The sequence below is a fragment of the Salvelinus fontinalis genome, chromosome 14 (assembly GCF_029448725.1).
Source record: "Salvelinus fontinalis isolate EN_2023a chromosome 14, ASM2944872v1, whole genome shotgun sequence".
Classification (NCBI taxonomy): domain Eukaryota; kingdom Metazoa; phylum Chordata; class Actinopteri; order Salmoniformes; family Salmonidae; genus Salvelinus; species Salvelinus fontinalis.
The window spans coordinates 34,183,732-34,206,397 of NC_074678.1; the positions used below are offsets into that span (position 1 = coordinate 34,183,732).

At 40.7% G+C, this 22,666-nt stretch overlaps 1 protein-coding gene across 1 annotated transcript in view; it reads left to right on the top strand.

The window, feature by feature from the left end:
• The first annotated feature begins 1,832 nt into the window (after positions 1–1,832).
• Positions 1,833–22,666, top strand: part of notch2 (notch receptor 2) — a 55,951-nt gene continuing 35,117 nt past the window's right edge. The window contains exons 1-2 of the mRNA XM_055861495.1: positions 1,833–2,144; positions 21,779–21,860. Of these exons, the coding sequence (XP_055717470.1) occupies positions 2,072–2,144; positions 21,779–21,860 (155 nt within the window). The 5' untranslated portion in view covers positions 1,833–2,071. The remainder of the gene's footprint in view (positions 2,145–21,778; positions 21,861–22,666) is intronic.

The window sequence follows — 22,666 nt, forward strand, 5'->3', positions numbered from 1 at the left end:
TATCTGCCCCCTGACACCAATGTCCACCGCTATAAATCTTTTGCCTGGCAGCTGGAGTCTTCCTGATAATCACTACAGTGGTGTGAACCACACTACTCCAATATTGACAAACACACACATTGAATCTCTAGAACTATACACACACAGAACTATACAGAACAATTCAATATATGTTGGCCTACATCTTCCTCAATTGAACAGATCAAATCAGGAAATGGATGCTACAGACTCAAATACAGAATTTGTGACACTGCATTGTTCAATCAAAGACTCTGAAATTAGTGGGGTAGTTTCCAGGTGTATGTCCTTGGTTATTAAACATATTTGAGTTGTTTATAAAAACAGTCCTTAATGAACATGTTCTAGCCAGACACCAATGCATCAAGAGAAGGATGAACAAACTGAAGTACAGCAACCAGATGAAGCTGGTTGAGAGAATGCCAAGAGTGTGCAAAGCTGTCATCAAGGCAAAGGGCGGCTACTTTGAAGAATCTCAAATGTAAAATATATTTTGATTTGTTTAACACGTTTTTTTTACTGGTATTGTATGTCTCATTTTCAAGTAACTATGGTCTTGGGATAAAGTGTAATTTTACGATCCAACTCATGAGGTATCAAAAAACTATTTTGATATTTGTTGCATGAAATGTTTCTACAGCAGTGAATTTGTGTCCTGTCTGTTAAAAGAAAAGACAACGTGTTTATTGAAGGCAGATGGGAGAACTGAGAGAAAGAGAAAGTGATGGCTCTGTAAAGGAATAGAAAGCGAGCAAATGTCTTTTTTTTGTTGCTTTACATTGCATTGACCCTGCTGCCATAAGGCTTGTCTTGACATTGATTACCGCTACAATAGAGTTAGGTGGAATCCCTGAGGAGATCAATTTGCTCCCCCTGGACCCAGCTCTTTCATGAGCGGTGAATAGGTACAGCGGGAAGTCCCAACAGCAGGGGTCCTGCAATGTTTCTCTAACAGAGTGTGAAGACAAACACATCACTGTAATGAGCTCTTTGTTTAGGTCATGAGCCAGTTATTTACACCTGAATCAGAATGATATGACCACGTCAACCTGCAATAATTGTTGTAATTATCTGTGGATACAGTAATAGATAATTCAGTTTGTTGTTATATTGGAGGTTGAATGATACCAATAAAGTGATGCTCTTTTGCTCAAACTGCATGATGGAAATAGGATTTTGATAAGATCACTAACCTGTTTCTAATATTGAACTATGTCAAGACCTACAATAATTCTAATGTATGGCATATCATCCACTATTTTACTGTAGACTACCAGATTGCATTTTTATTTACATTGCTTTTTTACTAGTCTATTTAAAGTCATTTTGTTCATCAAAACAACATTGACAGTAAATACTATGGTATACATATTGAAAGGAATATTCTTTCACAAATACCAGTAAACCTGCCGATGAGGGCAACCTATAGTAGCACAATGTGGAAGTGTAAGTGGAGGCAGAACGGAAAATCGTCAACATCTTTGCGGAGAAAAATACAAATAAATAAATCAACGGGTTAGTTTAGAATCGTACGAAGCTTTGAGAAGTTGAAAAGGAGTAAAAATTCCTCCGCCGCGGCGACAGAAAAAAAAAAGTTAAATTCGAAAGGTGGGTTTTTAAAACAGTTCTACAATTAAAACCACTCAAATATCTCAGTAATCCGATTGTAATGCAATGTTGGTTGGGTGAGTGTCAAGTGTACATTAAAATGTGACGACACTCAAACAGATAGGCCAACTCCTCAGATAGATCCTCCTCTGTAACTTCTGCGGATGAATATATTTTCTTTTGAGTGACTTCAGTAGTGACGGGGTGAGGGGATAGTAGTGAAGAAACTTTGAACAGGGTGACGTTGTCTTTTATAGTAAAATATAAACAAAAACGAATATTTTAAAGTTAGAACAGACGCGTAAGAAATAAGGGGAACGGGTGTTTTATTATTTTTACTCAGTAACAGTATTGTTCTTGGCGACAGACTTTTTAGTTAATTTCACCTAACCAGAGACGGAGCTCAGCCTCGCGCTGGCGACTCTATGTGGATTTTACAGAAAACATGGGCCAATTACCCGGTTTTGCTTCGGACAAAGTATTAGTCTTCGTCGTCTGCTGCATTCGGCTTTCTTTGGGTAAGATACTGCGATGTTTTTTTGTAATACCTTTTTTTGACCTAAATCGTATTCTCTCGCTAGTTGCTTAGCATCTCTGCACACATGTCTGCATAACAACGCAGATGTGATTTTGACTTATTGATTCGCTAGGTGATTGGGCTACGTTTGATACAAAGTAACACATTTCGATACTTTGAAACTTTGTCACGTGCTTCTACGTCAGTTTAGTAAATAGCCAGAAAGAACGTTGTAGTGGTTACATGGCTTTAGCAGCTCGAGAAAAGGTGAAGAATGGGAAAAAGTTACAGGACAGCTACTGTTTTCTTTAGCAGTTTATTATTCAGGGTACATTGCATAGGTCTATTGCTATTTTAAATATGTGATATGTGACACTATCACGTAAGATTGATAGATGGTGTTTAATTATACATTATATTTAGTTGCCGAAATTTAGCTATATTGACTTTATTCTCGAGAGCTCGCACCACTGCCCAGATGTTAGCTAACTATTGCGCTCGTCCATTATAGCTAGGGCTACAAGTGAAAGGAATTCAAAATGGTTGTGTTGTGTTAGCTGTGAAAGTCGGAATTAAAATGTACGAATAAATCTGTTCTTTTTCATTTAATTTAGTTTGATGGAGTGTAGATTTGAGATGTCCATATGGTATTTAAAAAATATATATATTATATTTTGGCCGTATTTGTTTAATACTTATTGCTGATTGGCTCAAACATTTTTTTTTCTGGCAAAACGCATATTGTCACATATTGACGACAATCACAACAATCATCGTGATAACAGTACTATTGTTAATACACTCATTCAAATCATCACCCTATGAATTATTAGGCTAATACCAATGATATACATACAGAAATTGTTATTGTAAGGGACAGATCGAAATATACTGGGGGGGTGGTCCAAAATAGGGGAGAGTTGTCAACAAAAAAAATTGCTTTGAGGAGGGTAGTGCTTTTCCCCCGTTGGTTTACATTTGCTCTTCTGCTCGTATTTTCCCTATAAACAATGGCTTGAGTTATTTTTTATATTACCCTAATAAAGTTGAGAAACATTTGTGAACGTTTGGTATTGTGTTGCTATTACTATCTCTCTGGGGTTAGGCTTATGCTTCTCTTCCTTTGTACAGTTGAAGTCGGAAGTTTACATACACCTTAGCCAAATACATTTAAACTCAGTTTTTCACAATTCCTGACATTTAATCATAGTAAAAATTCGCTGTTTTGGGTCAGTTAGGATTACCACTTTATTTTAAGAATGTGAAATGTCAGAATAATAGTAGAGAGAAAGATTTATTTCAGCTTTTATTTCTTTCATCACATTCCCAGTGGGTCAGAAGTTTACATACACTCAATTAGTATTTGGTAGCATTGCCTTTAAATTGTTTAACTTGGGTCAAATATTTTGGGTTGCCTTCCACAAGCTTCCCACAATAGGTTGAGTGAATTTTGGCCCATTCGTCCTGAGGAGCTGTTGTAACTGAGTGAGGTGTGTAGGCCTCCTTGCTCACACACGCTTTCTCAGTTCTGCCCACAAATTTTCTATGGGATTGAGGTCAGGGCTTTGTGATGGCCACTCCAATACCTTGACTTTGTTGTCCTTAAGCCATTTTCCCACAACTTTGGAAGTATGTTTGGTGTCATTATCCATTTGGAAGACCCATTTGTGACCAAGCTTTAACTTCCTGACAGATGTCTTGAGATGCTGCTTCAATATATTACATAATATATTACATCATTTTCCTCCCTCATGAGGCCATCTATTTTGTGAAGTGCACCAGTCCCGTCTGCAGCAAAGCACCCCCACAACATAATGCTGCCACCCCCGTGCTTCATGGTTGGGATTGTGTTCTTCGGCTTGCAAGCCTCCCCCTTTTTCCTCCAAACATAACGATGGTCATTATGGCAAAACGGTTCCATTTTTGTTTCATCAGACCAGAGGACATTTCTCCAAAAGTACGATGATCTTAGTGCACTCTTGTGCAGTTGCAAACCGTAGTCTGTCTTTTTTATGGCGGTTTTGGAGCAGTGGCTTCCTTGCTGAGTGGCATTTCAGGTTATGTCGATATAGGACTCGTTTTACTGTGGATATAGATACTTTTGTACCTGTTTCCTCCAGCGTCTTCACAAGGTCCTTTGCTGTTGTTCTGGGATTGATTTGCACTTTTCGCACAAAAGTACATTCATCTCTAGGAGACAAAATGCGTCTCCTTCCTGAGCGGTATGACGGCTGCGTGGTCCCATGGTGTTTATACTTGCGTACTATTGTTTGTACAGATGAACGTGGTACCTTCAGGCGTTTGGAAATTGCTCCCAAGGATGAACCAGACTTGTGGAGGTCTACAATTGTTTTATGATGTCTTGGCTGATTTCTTTTGATTTTCCCATGATGTCACGCAAAGAGGCACTGAGTTTGAATGTAGGCCTTGAAACACATCCAAAGGTACACCTCCAATTGACTGAAATTATGTTGATTAGCCTATCAGAAGCTTCTAAAGCCATGACATAATTTTCCAAGCTGTTTAAAGGCACAGTCAACTTGGTGTATGTAAGCTTCTGACCCACTGAAATTGTGATACAGTGAATTATAAGTGAAATAATCTGTCAGTGAACAATTTTTGGAAAAATTGGTTGTGTCATGCACAAAGTAGATGTCCTAACCGACTTGCCAAAACTGTAGTTTGTTAACAAGAAATTTGTGGAGTGGTTGAAAAACAAGTTTTAATGACTCCAACCTAACTGTATGTAAACTTCCGACTTCAACTGTATATACAGTACTAGTCAAAAGGTTTGGACACACCTACTAATTTCAGTGTTTTTCTTTATTTTTACTATTTTGTACATTGTAGAATAATAGTGAAGACGTCAAAAATATGAAATACACATATGGAATCATGTAGTAACCAAAAAAGTGTTTAACAAATCAAAATATATTTTATATTTGAGATTCTTCAAAGCAGCCACCCTTTGCCTTGATGTCAGCTTTGCACACTCTTGGCATTCTCTCAACCAGCTTCATGAGGTAGTCACCTGGAATGCTTTTCCAACAGTCTTGAAGGAGTTCCCGCATGTGCTATCATGTAGTAACCAAAAAGTGTAAAACAAGTCAAAATATATTTTACATTTTAGATTTATCAAAGTACCCACCCTTTGCCTTGATGATAGCTTTGCACACTCTTGGTATTGCCTCAACCAGCCGTATGTTCCCACATATGCTGAGCACTTGTTGGTTGCTTTTCCTTCAATCTGCGGTCCAACTCATACCAAACCATCTCAATTGGATTGAGGTCGGGTGATTGTGGAGGCCAGGTCATCTGATGCAGCACTCCATCACTTGCCTTCCTTGTCGAATAGCCCTTACACAGCCTAGAGGTGTGTTGGGTCATTGTCCTGTTGAAAAACAAATGATAGTCCCACCTGTCTAATGTACATTGCTCGTGTTTCTTGGCCCAAGCAAGTCTCTTCTTATTATTGGTGACCTTTAGTAGTGCTTTCTTTGCAGCAATTCGACCATGAAGGCCTGCTCAAACGCATTAAGAAGGAAAGAAATTCCACAAATTAACTTTTAACAAGGCACAATTGTTAATTGAAATGCATTCCAGTTGACTACCGCATGAAGCTGGTTGAGAGAATGCCAAGAATGCCAAGAGGCAAAGGTTGGCTACTTTGAAGAATCTCAAATAAATAATATATTTTGATTTCTTTAATTCTTTTTGGGTTACTACATGATTCCATATGTGTTATTTCATACTTGTGATGTCTTCACTATTATTCTACAATGTAGAAAATAGTAAAAATAAAGAAAAACCCCTGAATGAGTGGGTGTGTCCAAACCTTTTACTGGTACTGTATATCTCATACAGTGGACACCTAAGCCTATAGGCCTATGCATACAATGCCCTGATACATTTAGTCCCTAAATCTCTGACAGCTGAACTGTGTGTTGGGCAATTATTATTTTAGGAAAGTAGTCTTTAAAAAACAAGTAGAAATAGGCTATAAAGTTTTGAATATGCTACACATCGAAAACACAAGGAATAGTGTTTTTGTCATTTGTTATAGCTGTTTTAAGAACACATACATGTGGCTCATATTGCCAACATCCCTCGTTTATTGATGGAGCTGTCTGCCCCAGGTCAGATCTGAATGCATATGGATGTCTGGCAAATTTCTCAAATGTCCTGTAAATTAAAATCTTCCCTGTCATGTTGTCTGACGCAAAATGTTCCAAAAAGTAACTCTGAAATGGTATTGTTTTTATGAAGATTTTTGAATAGTCAAATTAAAATCTGTCACCATTTGGATGGAACCTAGCTATAGACACTCTAAAGACTGGCAAGTGAGCTAGTCCAGCCCCAAACATCTAAAGAATAAGCTACCAGCCAAACAAACTTGTAAGAATTGTACTTAAACTCCCCCCTCGTACTCATCTGGAGAGTGAGAATTTTTTCGTGTCTGTATCTATGTAATGTGTCTGTATCTATGTAATGTGTCTGTATCTATGTAATTGTTTTCATGTAAAAAATAGGGACCACAATGGAAATAAGTCCCTGACTTTATTGTACAATCCTGGTCACTTTTAAAAATCTTTGTGTCTATATATATATATATATATATATATATATATATATATATATATATATGTATTTTCTTTACTCACAAATAAAATCAATCAATCCAAACTGTGCAGCAGCCCAATTGATGAATGAAAAGAGACGTCTGTTATAAAACACCAAAAGTTCAAAAGACATTCAGAGATTGTCAAGTCAAGCCTTCGATACTGGGTAAGCCTACAAGGTAGGGAGGGATGTATTTTCTGTTTGTCAAGATTTACATAGTATATTTATTGTGGTGTTGATAATGCAAACCACGAGGGGGAGGGTAATCTGTTTATTTTACAGTACAAGGGGAGGGTCATGTGAAAATATTTGTATTGTTGGGGAGGGGGGTGCATTTCTTTTGACACCTTGAGTTGGACCAGCCCCCCACCAGTACATTTCTATATGTCCCTTACTATTACTATCTGCACTGTACTATTACTTCTTTGTGATATTAACCAGATTCAACATTACTGGTGCAGACACAGGCATAGCACAGAAATGGCGGTTAATAGAAAAACACATGAATTCCAGCCAGGTAAGGGACACTAACATAAAAGTGATTACATCTGACTGTAATTTATCCATTTTACATGGACTCTCACAGTTTACAACAGAGGAGTCACACAAAAGAACACAAGACAATGCAAAACTGCTGCATGTAGGAAAAGAAGCGGGTGGAATGTTGCTGTTGGTGTTTCACATTCCTCCCTCTTTCTTTCTCTCTTCCCCCCTCTCCACTCACTCTCACAGTGCAGCACTCGGCTGTAACCTCCCTATTGTGTCAAGCAGATGTCTTCTGTTGTGCTGTATTAAGTATCATCCCTTGAGGAGGAAGCCTCTGCCTATTTTTGTGGCACACGACCTAGTGCTTGCTCTTAGTGATGGCTGCATGTATTTACTCAGTCCAGACGGCATGTGTGTGCACTGAAAAAGCCCAGTGATTGTGCCTGTAACTGCATTGCTTGTTCTGCAGTCCGACCCATGCTGGAGCGTGGTGTGAAATGTAATTTATCTGTGACATGCTGCACCCTCCGCATGGAATACAAGCATCTGTTTATTGACCTGCCCACAGTTCTGCATTACTGAGCGTGGCTGAGTGCCTGCTCTTTCCACTGCCAGTGGTGGGCACCATGGTCGGCGCATCAATCCGTCCCAGCTCTGAGTCTGCCTCTACAGACAATTTTTGATATTGTTCTGTTTGTTGCTCCTTCCTCTCAACCCTTTCTCCTTCCTAAGCTATAATGCTCATATTAGAATATAACACCACATGTGTTTTTGCTCTGTTCTTTTGGTTGGGGTAGTAGTAAAAATTAATAAAGTGGCATTACAGCAGAAAAGAACAGAGCTGTGTGACGAGGTCAACGGGCAAGAAGCTATGGTGCTCCAGATGTGTTTTTAGTCAAGTAGAGGGGGTGCGATCTGATGCAAGGGGGTCTTGGTCTGGTTAATGCATACATCAAAAGCACAGGCTGCCAAACTGAGCCTGAAGTGGTATCAGTGTTGGATGAGTGAAATAGCAGAGGAGGTGAGAGAGCAGAATGGAGTAAGAGAAGGGGGTGCTGCTGTGAAGGGTGGGAGGATTACAGAGTGTTGTCTGCATTGTTGAGCAGGTTAGCAAATTAACAGGGAATTAAGATGTCCTGCATTCCTGCCCTAGCAGAACCCAGTAATCCTGGAGCCACCAGGGCAGAGAGCTAGTGCCCATGTCCAGGGCTCTACAGACTATACACTACACCCCTGCCCGCAGTGTGAAGGCCACTCCACCAGCAGAGCATAGCCCTCCTCTGTGTACACAGCTTTAGATCAGGGGTGCTAACTACTTGAAACAGCAAGATTATCATTGGGACTTAATTGTTGCTCTTGGCACTCTGCATTTTTTTAAAGTCGCCTCCCTCGCTGTATGTGACCTAGTCCTAGTACAAACCTAGCTTGATGTTGATGCTGCTGTTTGTGCGGGCCACAGATGTAAGTAACCCTCTGACAAAGTTGTTTAGCTTAGTTTCTCTGCATGCTGAGCCAGGGTATTTTATTGCAGGCTCCCATGGCAACTGTTTGGCCGCTGGATATGGTCTATAGCAGTGTTTCCCAACTCCAGTCCTTGAGTACCCCCAATAGCACACATTTTTGTTGTAGTCCCTGACAAACTCATCTGATTCAACCCATTGAGGGCTTGATGATTAGTTGACAAGTTGAATCAGGGGTGCTTCTCCGGGGCTACAACAGAAATGTGTACTGTTGGGGGTACTCGAGGACTGGAGTTAGGAAACACTGGGTTAAAGCAATTCCAGGAAACTGGGTTACTTCCTCAGTCGGTGCGAACAACTTCCTGTCCTCTCCAATATTGGACTGGGGCCAGTGCTCAGGGACGCCCATGTGTGTGCACCCTTTGTCAGTGTTTCATAATTACTTCCCCATCTCACTCCTCAGCCATTAGTTCAAATCCCCTTCGTCACTCATTCCCTCTCCGCAATGGGACCCAACTAACAGAGCCTCCCCTCCCCAGGGTTTGTAGTGGTTTCAGTAACAAAGCAGTGGTGAGCATTGAGGGAGGAATCAACATGTGCCAGCCAGCTGCACTGCAACATGCCAAGGCCCCTGGCCCTGACTAGACATACTGTTTGTTTGTCTTTGATCTGTGCCCTTTTTTCAATTCCCATTTGTTCCAAAATATTTTCATTAATGACCGTGTTGTGATATATCCTCATTGGAGCTTCTGAAATAGACATGGAACTTTGGTTAATATTGAACTTCTGAAATGGACAGAGATCTCTGGTTGTCAAATGTTTTACAGTGCACAGACCAATGCAGGCGCATGCACACACGCACAGAGAGAGAAAGGAAGAGGGAGCGTGAGGAAGAGGGAGTGATAGATATTCACTTCCATTTCTACTCATGTGGTCATTTCATTGTCCAGCCCACACAGTCTCTGACCGCAGTCACGCATGCACCTGCTCGCATCACTACACGTGTGGTGGAGGAGTCATTACTGGCTCTCTGTGTGTGTGTTGTCACAATACCAGAATTTTGACTTTGATACTAATACCAGGTTTAGTATCACAATACTCTATACCATCACGATACGCGATACCGAAACGATAGCAAAACACTATACCACAGCAAGAAAAGAAGGCATATTAGCCAGTCACAGAATGGGACTTGATCCAGACAGATAAACTCAGCTACTGCTCTGTTCAATCATTTGGGCATCTTTTGAATTGCATTTAAAAAAATATGTCAACTTTTTTCAGAGACTCCCATGTATGCGTTAATGAATCAATTATACAATCAATTTGACTTTGTTTCTACCAATATAACTTTTATTTGAATGTTAAATCAAGATGTAGCCTTGACCTATTCACAGTACAGGTAGCCTAGTGGTTAGTGTTGGGCCAGTAACTGAAAGGTTGCTGGATCGATTCCCTGAGCTGACAAGGTAAAAACCTGAACAAGGCAGTTAACTCATTGTTCCCCGGTAGGCTGTCATTGTGAATAAGAATTTGTTCTTAACTGACTTGCCTAGTTAAATATGGGTTACATTTTTGTATAATAAAAAAATGCATATCAATAGGAGTGTGTTACTCAATGCATTGAGTTATTGATCTGGTTTTGGCTGATTTCACGGGTCTACTGATCAACAACGTTTGTATAGAAGTAGTTTCTCTTGTAAAAATGTGCGCTGTTTCTTTAACGAGTAATTACATCATTCACGAAGCAAGAGGGGGGCGGCCTGTCAGAGCACAGTCAGTTTGCTGAGGCAATAGATAATTTCTGGGAGAGATGTGAGAGAGAGACTGAATAAGTGAATTAATAATGTTTTTGATGGCAATCAGCTCCTGGAGAGAGAGGCAGTTGGGACTGGGCTGTATAGACGCCTGCCCCAGTCGCCGCTCAGCCTCTGCTTCACATTAGCTCCTCACAGCTTCACACTCACATCAGCGAGGATCACAGGTTGCTCCCACCCAGACACTGTAAATCTCATCTGTTCTTCCTTTCTTCTCCTTTCCCGTCACACCATCTCTTTTTGTTTCATCTCGGTTCCTGCGCTCACTTTAGCCATCCCTCATTCAGTAGCAATGTTGAGGAAACTAGATGGAGGAGGTGAGGAAAATGAATACAAATATAGCTCTAGTTGTATGTGAGGGAAGGAGGAAGGGTATGTTTTAGTCATCTAATACCCTTTGTGTTCTCCCCCTCCTGTCCAACTGACCCCAGTTTTCCTTAGCCGCCTGGTTCTTATCATGTCTACAATGTCAGGGAATTCCCCTAAAGCACATTTCACTGAATAAGAGAGCCTCCATTAGGGGGAAGAAAGGATGTCAGTTTGTAGTTACAATAGACTGGTAAAAGTTCTTTATCAGCGGGGTGTGTGGTCGTGTGGTGGTACTGTTTGTTGTGTCTGTGTGAGAGGAGTGGGGCCAAGCTGCAGTGGGGAGGACCCTCACCTCCCTCTCCCAGAGTCCTCTTACATTGGGAATGTTATTTTTCCAAACATAAAAATTCTGCCCCCTAGCTTCAAGAGGTTTTGACTGCCTTGTTCAGGGGCAGAATGACAGATTTTTACCTTGTCAGCTCGGGGATTCAATGTTGCAACCTTACGGTTAACTAGTCTGTTACGCGAATGCAGTATGAAGCCAAGGTAAGTTGCTAGCTGCATTAAACTAATCTTCTAAAAAACAATCAATCAATTAATCATAATCACTAGTTAACTACACATGGTTGATGATATTACTAGTTTATCTAGCATGTCCAGGCGTTGCATATAATCAATGCGGTGCACATTTGTGAAAAAGGTACCTAACCATAAACATCAATGCCTTTCTTAAAATCAATACACAGAAGTATATATTTTTAAACCTGCATATTTAGCTAAAATAAATCCAGGTTAGCAGGCAATATTAACCAGGTGAAATTGTGCCACTTCTCTTGCGTTCATTGCACGCAGAGTTAGGGTATATGCAACATTTTGGGCCGCCTGTCTCGTTGCGAACTAATTTGCCAGAATTTTACGTAATTATGACATAACATTGAAGGTTGTGCAATGTAACAGGAATATTTAGACTTATGGATGCCACCCGTTAGATAAAATACGGAACGGTTCCGTATTTCACTGAAAGAATAAATGTTTTGTTTTCGAGATGATAGTTTCCGGATTTGACCATATTAATGACCTAAGGCTCGTATTTCTGTGTGTTATTATTATAATTATAATTATGTTATAATTAAGTCTATGATTTGATAGAGTAGTCTGACTGAGCGATGGTAGGCACCAGCAGGCTCGTAAGCATTAATTCAAACAGCACTTCCGTGCGTTTTGCCAGCAGCTCTGCTGTTTATGACTTCAAGCTTATCAACTCCCGAGATTAAGCTGGTGTAACTGATGTGAAATGGCTAGCTAGTTAGCGGGGTGCGCGCTAATAGCGTTTCAAACGTCACTCGCTCTGAGACTTGGAGTAGTTGTTCCCCTTGCTCTGCATGGGTAACGCTGCTTCGAGGGTGGCTGTCGATGTGTTCCTCGTTCGAGCCCAGGTAGGAGCAAGGAGAGGGACGGAAGCTATACTGTTACACTGGCAATACTAAAGTGCCTATAAGAACATCCAATAGTCAAAGGTATATGAAATACAAATGGTATAGAGAGAAATAGTCCTATAATTCCTATAATAACTACAACCTAAAACTTCTTACCTGGGAATATTGAAGACTCATGTTAAAAGGAACCACCAGCTTTCACATGTTTTCATGTTCTGAGCAAGGAACTTAAACATTAGCTTTCTTTCATGGCACATATTGCACTTGTCTTTTCTTCTCCAACACTTTGTTTTTGCATTATTTAAACCAAATTGAACATGTTTCATTATTTATTTGAGGCTAAATAGATTTTATTGATGTATTATATTAAGTTAAAATAAGTGTTCATTCAGTATTGCTGTAATTGTCATTATTACAAATAAATAAATAAAAATAGGCAGATTAATCGGTATCGGCTTTTTTTGGTCCTCCAATAATCGGTATCGGTATCGGCGTTGAAAAATCATAATCGGTCGACCTCTAGTTTAATCAAAATTCGATCCAAATCTAAATGAAAATGATACACACCTAAAAAGTTACTTTTATTTCCATTGCCAGCTATGTAAAAATAGCCTACATAAAACCAACAAATAAAAACATTGCAGCCTGCAGGTAGAAATTATCCTGATATAAATCACATTGGCTACACATGGCCTGTCTTCAACGAACTTGAAACATTGTATCAACTATTAACTTGGGTCTGGCCTGAAGCTTGCACTAGCGAACTTGCAACATTGTATAAAATATTCTGGGCCCTCAGTTTCCTGTACCAGTGAGCTCGGGACAGACACAGCTGTAGGCTATTTGCGCAAGGGATAAGAAGCAGTGCTTGACTTGGGCAGGAGCTCACCGGAGCTGAGTACCGGCCCCACCTCTCCTAAAGTCCATGGAGAATAAGAGCACCTCCTCTCAGCTGCCCATTGCACTGAGGCTAGGAAACACTGTCACCACCGATCAAGCTACAATAATCGAGAATTTTATTAAGAATTTTTCTACGGCTGGCCATGCTTTCCACCTGGCTACCCCTATCCCGGTCAACAGCTCTGCAACCCCCACAGCATCTTGCCCAAGCCTCCCCCATTTCTCCTTCACCCAAATCCAGATACCAGATGTTCTGAAAGAGCTGCAAAATCTGGACCCCTACAAATCAACTGGGCTAGACAATCTGGACGCTCTCTTTCTAAAATTATCCGCCACAATTGTTGCAACCCCTATTACTAGCCTATTCAACCCTTCTTTTGTATCGTCTGAGATCCCTAAAGATTGGAAAGCTGCCGCGGTCATACCCCTCTTCAAAGGGGGCGACACTCTAGACCCAAACTGTTACAGACCTATATCTATCCTACCCTGCCTTTCTAAAGTCTTCGAAAGCCAAATTAACAAACAGATCACCGACCATTTCGAATCCCACCGCACCTTCTCTGCTATGCAATCTGGTTTCCGAGCTGGTCAGGGTTGCACCTCAGCCACGCTCAAGGTCCTAAACGATATCATAACCGCCATCGATAAAAGACAATACTGTGCAGCTGTATTCATCAACCTGGCCAAGGATTTCGACTCTGTCAATCACCGCATTCTTATCGGCAGACTCAACAGCCTTGGTTTCTCAAATGACTGCCTCGCATGGTTCACTAACTACTTCTCAGATAGAGTTCAGTGTGTCAAATCGGAGGGCCTGTTGTCCTGACCTCTGGCAGTCTCTATGGGGGTGCCACAGGGTTCAATTCTCGGGCCGACTCTTTTCTCTGTATACATATACAATGATGTTCTCAATGATCAATGTTGTCGTCGCCCCCCCCCCCCCCCCTACACTGCTGCTACTCTCTGGTTATTATCCAACTTTAACTCTACCTACATGTACATGTTTCCTCAATTACCTTGACTAACTTGTGCCCCTGCACATTGACTCTGTACCAGTATCCCCTGTATATAGCCTCGCTACTGTCATTTTACTGCTACTCTTTAATTATTTGTTATTTTTTTACCCAACACTTATTTTTCTTAAAACCGCGTTGTTGGTTAATGGCTTGTAAGTAAGAATTTCACTGTAAGGTCTACACCTTTTGTATTCGGAGCATGTGACAAATACATTTTGATTTGATCAGGTAGGCCTATTTTATGACGTTTCCACTGGATCAGAGCATGACATTTGAGTGGTTATCGAAAGGGAGAGAGCTAGAAAGATTTTTCAAATACATTGAGGAACAAAGCATTGTCGTTCTCAGTGGATGTAAAAACAGACTTTGTTTGCTTGATGTTTGAGGTGAAGAAAACATTACTTTGAGAAGCTCCACAGGTCATTAGTGGAGGTGCGTTAAGCCAATCAGAAATACTATCAGTTTCCCAAATGGGCACATTTATATGCCTACATTTGTGTGCAGGCCAGGTAGCCTATAGGCCTACTTCTATGCGTGTGCCAACTTCTATGCGTGTGCGTCCTTACTCAACATTGACAGTGGCGCTCCGAACAAAAAGACTGACTAAATTGACAAAACTCATAAATGTAATGAAATAAACCAAAAATGTTTTTTCACAAGTGTAGCATAGGTTGTGCACTCTGCAAACAACCGTTTTAAAGCTAGTTTCCTGCAATTCTACACATTTTGGCATGGCTTATGCAGTGTTCTTATGCTATCTGAGTGACTCAAGCATTATAACAAAATCAATGGGGGCCCCATGCCATGCCATTTTTTTAATTTTAGATTCTCCCTAATGGTCTAGTTTTAATTTTGTGATTGTTAGTTCTCAAAGATGTTATTTAAAAATATATAACTGCATTATCTTTTCTACATACATACTTTATCTGGTTTTGGTAATTTAAGTTTACGCTGAAAACGTTTTACCGACCACTGCTAAATTAATATAGGGGAAACACTGGCCTGGCATTGTGACGGCATGTACTGTATGTGGAGCTTGTCAAACCAGTCAGGGGAAAGATCACAGCTGCTAACTCGTTCACTCTCTCCTTCTTGTTGCTCTTTTTAGCACTCTTTCTTGTCGCTATACTTTGCTATTTTTTTCTGTCCTCCTACTCAGTTCTGTTTTTCTCTTGTCTTTTTGCTTTCTGTTTCTTTACCCCTTTATATTATACTTCCTGCTTTCTGTCTATTTCTCTCCTTCGTGTCTAAAAAGTTATGAATTTTGGATCAACTGAAGAATTTCCTATTAATGAGCCAGTGTCTGTAGAGTGAAGCCCCAGACACGAATTTCACTGTTCAATCATGTGCATATTTTTGGCCCCTCTTTTTTAACCACAATGACCACAAATGAGACAGGACAGGAAAAGTATGTCTGCCTGTAGCGCTTCCAAGTGTGTTTCTGTCACAAGAAGGCTACTAGGCCTAGCATATCATTTTAGAAATGTTTTGATATGCATTTTCTTGCAAATATCCCATTGATAATAGCCTCTTTATGCCTATCTGTGGTTAATGCACATGTAGAATCAGCCTTGAATCATCAGTCACATGGGGACAAAAGTGAAGGATCCAGACAGAGAGTGACCTCAGTGTGATCTGTAATGTCTTCGTGTCTAAGTAGCATGAATAGTAGGTGTATTATTTTCGTGGTCAGTTAACATGCAAAGTCACACATGATATCACAGCATAGTTGTATGCAGTACAGCAGTATCTGGTCTGATATGTCAGCTGATGAGTGTGTGTTTTTGCCTCAGGTGTTCCAGGCTCATTCGGTTGCCCAAAATGGTAGTGGTCATTTCCATCTAAAAGGACTAGGGCTGTCAAATGATTAAATAATGAATCTAGTTAATGGCATTAGTTAATCGCGATAAAGCGCAATTTTTTAATTTGCTCATGTGGACCTAAATAAACCATTTTCCATTTAAAAAGCAGTGCATTGGGTTATAGGCATACTACAATGAACAAAAATATAAACGTAACATGCAACAATTTCAAAGATTCTCCTGAGGTACAGTTCATATAAGGAAATCAGTCAATTGAAATATATTCATTAGGCCCTAATCTATGGATTTCACATGACTGAGAATACAGATATGCATCTTTTGGTCACAGATACCTTAAAAAAAGGTAGGGGTGTGGATCAGAAAACTAGTCAGTATCTGGTGACCACCATTTGCCTCATTCAGTGCAACACATCTCCTTCACATTGAGGTGATCAGGCTGTTGATTGTGGCCTGTGGAATGGTTTCCCACTCCTCTTCAATGACTGTGTGAAGTTGCTGGATATTGGCGGGAACTGGAACACGCTGTCCTACACGTTGATCCAGAGCATCCCAAACATGCTCAATGGGGGTTACGTATGGTGAGTATACAGGTCATGGAAGAACTGTGACATTTTCAGCTTACAGGAATTGTGTACACATTCTTGCAACAGGTCTGTGCATTATCATGCTGAAACATGAGGTGATGGCGGTGGATGAATAGCACAACAATGGTCCTCAGGATCTCATTACGGTGTCTCTGTGCATTCAAATTGCCACCTATAAAATAAAATTGTGTCTGTAGCTTATGCCTGCCCATACCGTAACGCCACTGCCTCCATGGGGCACTCTGTTCACAATGTTGACATAGGGCAAACGCTTGCCCACACAACACCATACACGCTGTCTGCTATTTGCCTGGTACAGTTGAAACCGGTTACGACACCGAACTGCAGTCAGGTCAAGACTCTGGTGAGGACGACTAGCACGCAGATGGCCTTCCCCGAGACGGTTCTGACAGTTTGTGCAGAAATTCTTTGGTTGTGCAAACCGACAGTTTCATCAGCTGTCCGGATGGCTGGTCTCAGATGATCCCGCTTGTGAAGAAGCCGGGTATGGAGTTCCTGGGCTAGCGTGGTTAAACGTGGTCTGCGGTTGTGAGGCAGGTTGGACGTACTGCCAAATTCTCTAAAACAACGTTGAAGGCAGCTTATGGTAAAGAAATTAACATTCAATTATCTGGCTACAGCTCTGGTGGACATTCCTGAAGTCAGCATGCCAATTGCACCTGTGTAATGTTTATGCTGTTTAATCAGCTTCTTGATATGCCACACCTGTCAGACAGGGGTGGATTATCTTGGCAAAGGAGAAATGCTCACACTCAGAAATGCTCATTTGGGATGTAAACAAATTTGTGAGAAATAAGCTTTTAGTGCATTTCGAACATTGGATCTTTTATTTAATTTCATGAAACATGGGACCAACACTTTACATGTTGGGATGATATTTTTCTTCAGGTTACACTACTGTTCAAAAGTTTGGGGTCACTTAGAAATGTCCTTGTTTTTGGAAAAAAAATCTAATTTCTTGTCCATTGAAATAACATCAAATTGATCAGAAATACAGTAGACATGGTTAATGTTGTAAATATTTTAACGGCTGATTTATGGAATATCTACATAGGCATACAGAGGCCCATTATCAGCAACCATCACTCCTGTGTTCCAATGGCACGTTGTGTTAGCTAATCCAAGTTTATTATTTTAAAAGGCTAATTGATCATTAGAAAACCCTTTTGTAATTATGTTAGCACAGCTGAAAACTGTTGTTCTGATTAAAGAAATAATAAAACTGGCCTTCTTTAGACTAGTTGAGTATCTGGAGCATCAGCATTTGTGGGTTCAGTTACAGGCTCAAAATGGCCAGAAACAAATAACTTTTTTTCGGAAACTTTGTATTCTGTTTAGAGCCAGTTTGCCCCGTTCTGTGAAGGGAATATTACACAGCGTTGTACGGGATCTTCAGTTTCTTGGCAGTTTCTCGCATGGAATAGCCTTCATTTCTCAGAACAATAATAGACTGACAGGTTTCAGAAGAAAGGTCTTTGTTTCTGGCCATTTTGAGCATGTAATCGAACCCACAAGTGCTGATGCTCCAGATACTCAACTAGTGTGTAGAATAATACCCAAATATGCAAAGAAGGATATCACATATCTATAACTTTTGTGTACCTATTCAGGATACATCACCATGAAGAGATTCATTCATAATTATGCATTTTTATGTAGTACAGATCAGGGACCCATGATGAAATTCCATTACTGCAATTCCGTTACTGGGTGTAAATCCACTTCACTTACTGTAGTTCAATAACCAAAATAGTTTTTTTACAAATGTAATGTGTCGTGTCATACCTGACACGCCATTCTTTCTACAGACATTGTTGAATCTTAATTCAAAGCAGATATTTAAGAGTTTTTGGAAAACGTGGGCACAAAAAACGGAGGGAGATTTTACCGACATCCTGTTATCAAACTTTGTGTCTTGCAAATTCTTCCAGTAAATGTGTTTTATGTAAAATGTTCAGTGTAAATTGATAAAAAGTAGTCCTTGAGCATAGAGTTGGCTTGTTAAACTTTGAAATCAGTGTTTTTTCTTTGGCATACATTTTAAGTGAAAAATCTGTGAGTCAGTGTGTTACGCTCGTCGTTAGAATGAGACCATGGTGCAGCGTGGTAGGCGTACATTTTTTTCTTTATTCAAAATGATACCGAGAAACAACAAAATAAGAAAATGAACGTAAAGCTATATGTAGTGCAGAAAGCAACTACACACAAACAAGATCCCACAACTGAAGGTGGGAAAAAGGGCTGCCTAAGTATGATCCCCAATCAGAGACAACGATAGACAGCTGCCTCTGATTGGGAACCATACCCGGCCAACAAAGAAATAGACAAACTAGAATGCCCACCCAAATCACACCCAGATCTAACCAAATAGAGAAATAAAAAGGCTTTCTAAGGTCAAGGCGTGACACAGTGCAATTCCGTTTTTGTGGAATTGCCCTAGTGTGGTTGTGTTGATCACAGTTGTTCATTGAAACTCTATGATTATTAGTTCATATCTATTGATTCTTGGACCTCAGTCTGATTCCCTTCTTTGTCCTCCAACCATCACTCAGTTGTTTAAAATATTTTTGACAAAGATCTCGGCTTTTCCTTTAAATTGGTAGTAGCTTTGGATTTGTATGTGAGCCTGTGTCGTGTAATTCCTTTCAGAATGGTATGCATACAATATGTGACAGTCTTCTCACAGGAAGTAGTGTTAAAGCTGAGCACACTTCCTGTGCTGTGATGACTGTCCTGTCACACGAGGGTTGGCGTTGCTGTGAAGTCGTCTGACCTGCCCTCTTTCTTCCTGGAAAGAGCCCCCCCCTGGGTTTTGGCAGTGACTCACCCACTGGTTGATTATGGCAGTGAACCCCAGGGAAATACTTAGACCACACTAAAGTAGGCATCAATGAAAAAGGCTTACATTACATTAAAAGGCTTACATACATTAAAAGGCTTACATTACATTTATTTTTTAACGTTGTCTTTCTAGCAGCTAAAGATTTTCACAAATGTATGATCTTTTCCTTCCTGTTGAAAATCCACACTTTTAGAATTGTAGATACATGGTGATCTGAAATGCTGTCAGCTTTTTTCATACCTTGAGTTTAATCAACACTATCAGCCCTCATATTAAATTTGAAAATTGATATTGGCAACTAACATCATCATTCTATTTGGCATGTGCCACCACCTGGTATTCATCAGGACCACTTGAGTTTCATCTCTGGTTGAATCCTCACCACACGATAGAGGATGTGTTTGGGCCTGAGTGTCTGATTGGCAGCCAGATAGATGAGCTTTGTGGTCACTGATGTCTCTGTCTGCTGCATGTTCACTCACTGAGCTATCTGGCTCTAGTAGTTTCCTATGTTGCTATGATCCCCTGGGTTTTGCAGTACTGGTGAGTTATACATGAGTTTGATTGGCATAAGACTGTTGAAATATATATGAGAATAATTAGATCTACACTACATGATTAAAAGTATGTGGACACCTGCTTGTCGAACATCTCATTCCAAAATCCTGGCCATTAATATGGTCCTCCCTTTTGCTGTTTTAACAGCCTCCACTCGTTTGGTAAGACATTCTACTAGATGTTGGAACATTGCTGTGTTGACTTGCTTCCATTCAGCCATAAGAGCATTAGTGAGATTGGGCACTGATGTTGGGCGAGTAGGCCTGGCTCGCAGTTGGCGTTCCAATTCATTCCAAAGGTGTTCGATGGGGTTGAGGTCAGGGCTCTGTGCAGGCCTGTCAAGTTCTTCCACCCCGATCTCGACAAACCATTTCTGTATGGACCTCGCTTTCCTGTTTAAGCATGTCAATGCTTCTGTGCACCAAGGGCCTTCCCCAAACTGTTACCACAAAGTTGGAAGCACAGAATCGTCTAGAATGTCGTCGTATGCTGTAGCGTTAAGATTTCCCTCTGGAACTAAGGGGCCTAGCCCGAACCATGAAAAACAGCCCCAGACCATTATTCCTCTTCCTTCAAACTTTACAGCATAGTTGCCTATGCTGCTTGGCCATGGAAAACCATTTCAGGAAGATCTCGACGAACAGTTCTTGTGCTGACGTTGCTTCCAGAGGCAGTTTGGAACTCGGTAGTGAGCGTTGCAAACCGAGGACAGACGTATCCCATTCTGTGAGCTTGTGTGGCCTACCACTTCGCAGCTGAGCCATTGTTGCTCCTAGACGTTTCCACTTTACAATAACAGCACTTACAGTTGACTGGGGCAGCTCTAGCAGGGCAGAAATTTGACAAAATGACTTGTTGGAAAGGTGGCATCCTAAGACGGTGCCACGTTGAAAGTCACTGAGCTCTTCAGTAAGACCATACGACTGCCAATTTTTGTCTATGGCTATTGCATTGCTGTGTGCTCGATTTTATACACCTGTCAGCAACGGGCGTGGCTGAAATTGCCGAATTCACTAATTTGAAGGGATGTCCACATACTTTTGTATGTATAGTGTATGTTTTCAAGAGGGTTCTGAATAAACAGATATAGGAAGGCCTATAGAAAAAGATCATTAACATTATTATTCATGTTGCGTGTTCTACACATTTTCCTTCCCAAGAAAATTGCAAGAAATTACCGGGCTTCCTGATATTCCCGTTCAAAGTGCATATGCTATTTAAAAGCATATAATACCTGCAAATTTTGTCATTGTTGATGTTGCCTAGTTTTAACAGGCCTATGAAGCACTGTTGGCCGATTGGTCAAATATTATGAAGTTATTACAGTCTAGTGAAAAATTACAATTTGTTTTAGCCTACTTTTGTTACCACATGAACTGCAATTAAAGGTTGCTTGTACAGTTTCACCGTAAACAATGGGTGCACTTTGAATTAAGGGCGACTTTGTGTAAGTAAATGCGGTAAACTACAACAACGTGCACACACACACACACACACACACACACCTTGAGTGTTGATTATTGATTATGCAGAGAACAGAGAATGCCGAATGAAGACCGATTTAGACATTGATTGCATATCATTTCCATTTCACGTCATGCTGTTCATAGAAATAATGTATTATAATATACCATTTTTTCGCAATTATTTATCCCGGGAAAGGGGAGTGGGTTTGGATGGAAAATCCCAGTAAATTTTGGTAACCCAGTTCCAACCATTAAACCCTATTCTTGACTGATGTGTTGTATTCCTGTCTGTTACAGCTCTTCAGTGTCTGGATGCTGTTAAGCCGTGTGTGAACAATGCTACGTGTGCCACCTTCACCAACGGGACAGGGTACTGCAGGTAAGACTGGCTTGGCTGAGGAGGAACCCCTCGGCTGATTGTTGAGTCCAGGACTAACCCAACCCAAGGGATACATCAAATCCCAACTTTCCACAGGCACAGGGAACACTGACTAATACCAATACTGAGAGCACCACCAAAATATATACTTATACCTGCAAAAAGATCTCGGGGGATCTCCCAAGTTGTTGTTGCCAAATTAATAAAGACTCTGCCACTGTATTCATTGGTAACACTATCATTCACTGTCTAAATCCAGATAGGGTATTGCTTTTTAATGTTGGGGAATTCCACATTAACAGAGTGACACTGAGACTGACTTTTCACTTTAAAATGTATGTGAAACAGAAACCAATGATTGCAAAGTTAAACACTTTCCACATAAAATTTTACAAAAACACATTTACTTGAAGAACAGTGCAGATGCAAAGTTTGATAATAGAATACCGGCACGAACAGCACTAACTGTCATTCTGTTACCAAACCTTGCATCTGCACTGTTCTTCAAGTTCTTCTCTTTTTTTAAATTTATTTATTTTTAAATTTTTATCCCATTTTCTCTCCAATTTTCGTGGTATCCAATCGCTAGTAATTACTACCTTGTCTCTTCGCTACAACTCCCGTACGGGCTCGGGAGAGACGAAGGTCGAAAGCCATGCGTCCTCCGAAGCACAACCCAACCAGCCGTACTGCTTCTTAACACAGCGCGCCTCCAACCCGGAAGCCAGCCGCACCAATGCGTCGGAGGAACCCCCGTGCACCTGGCCCCCTTGGTTGGCGCGCACTGCGCCCGGCCCGCCACAGGA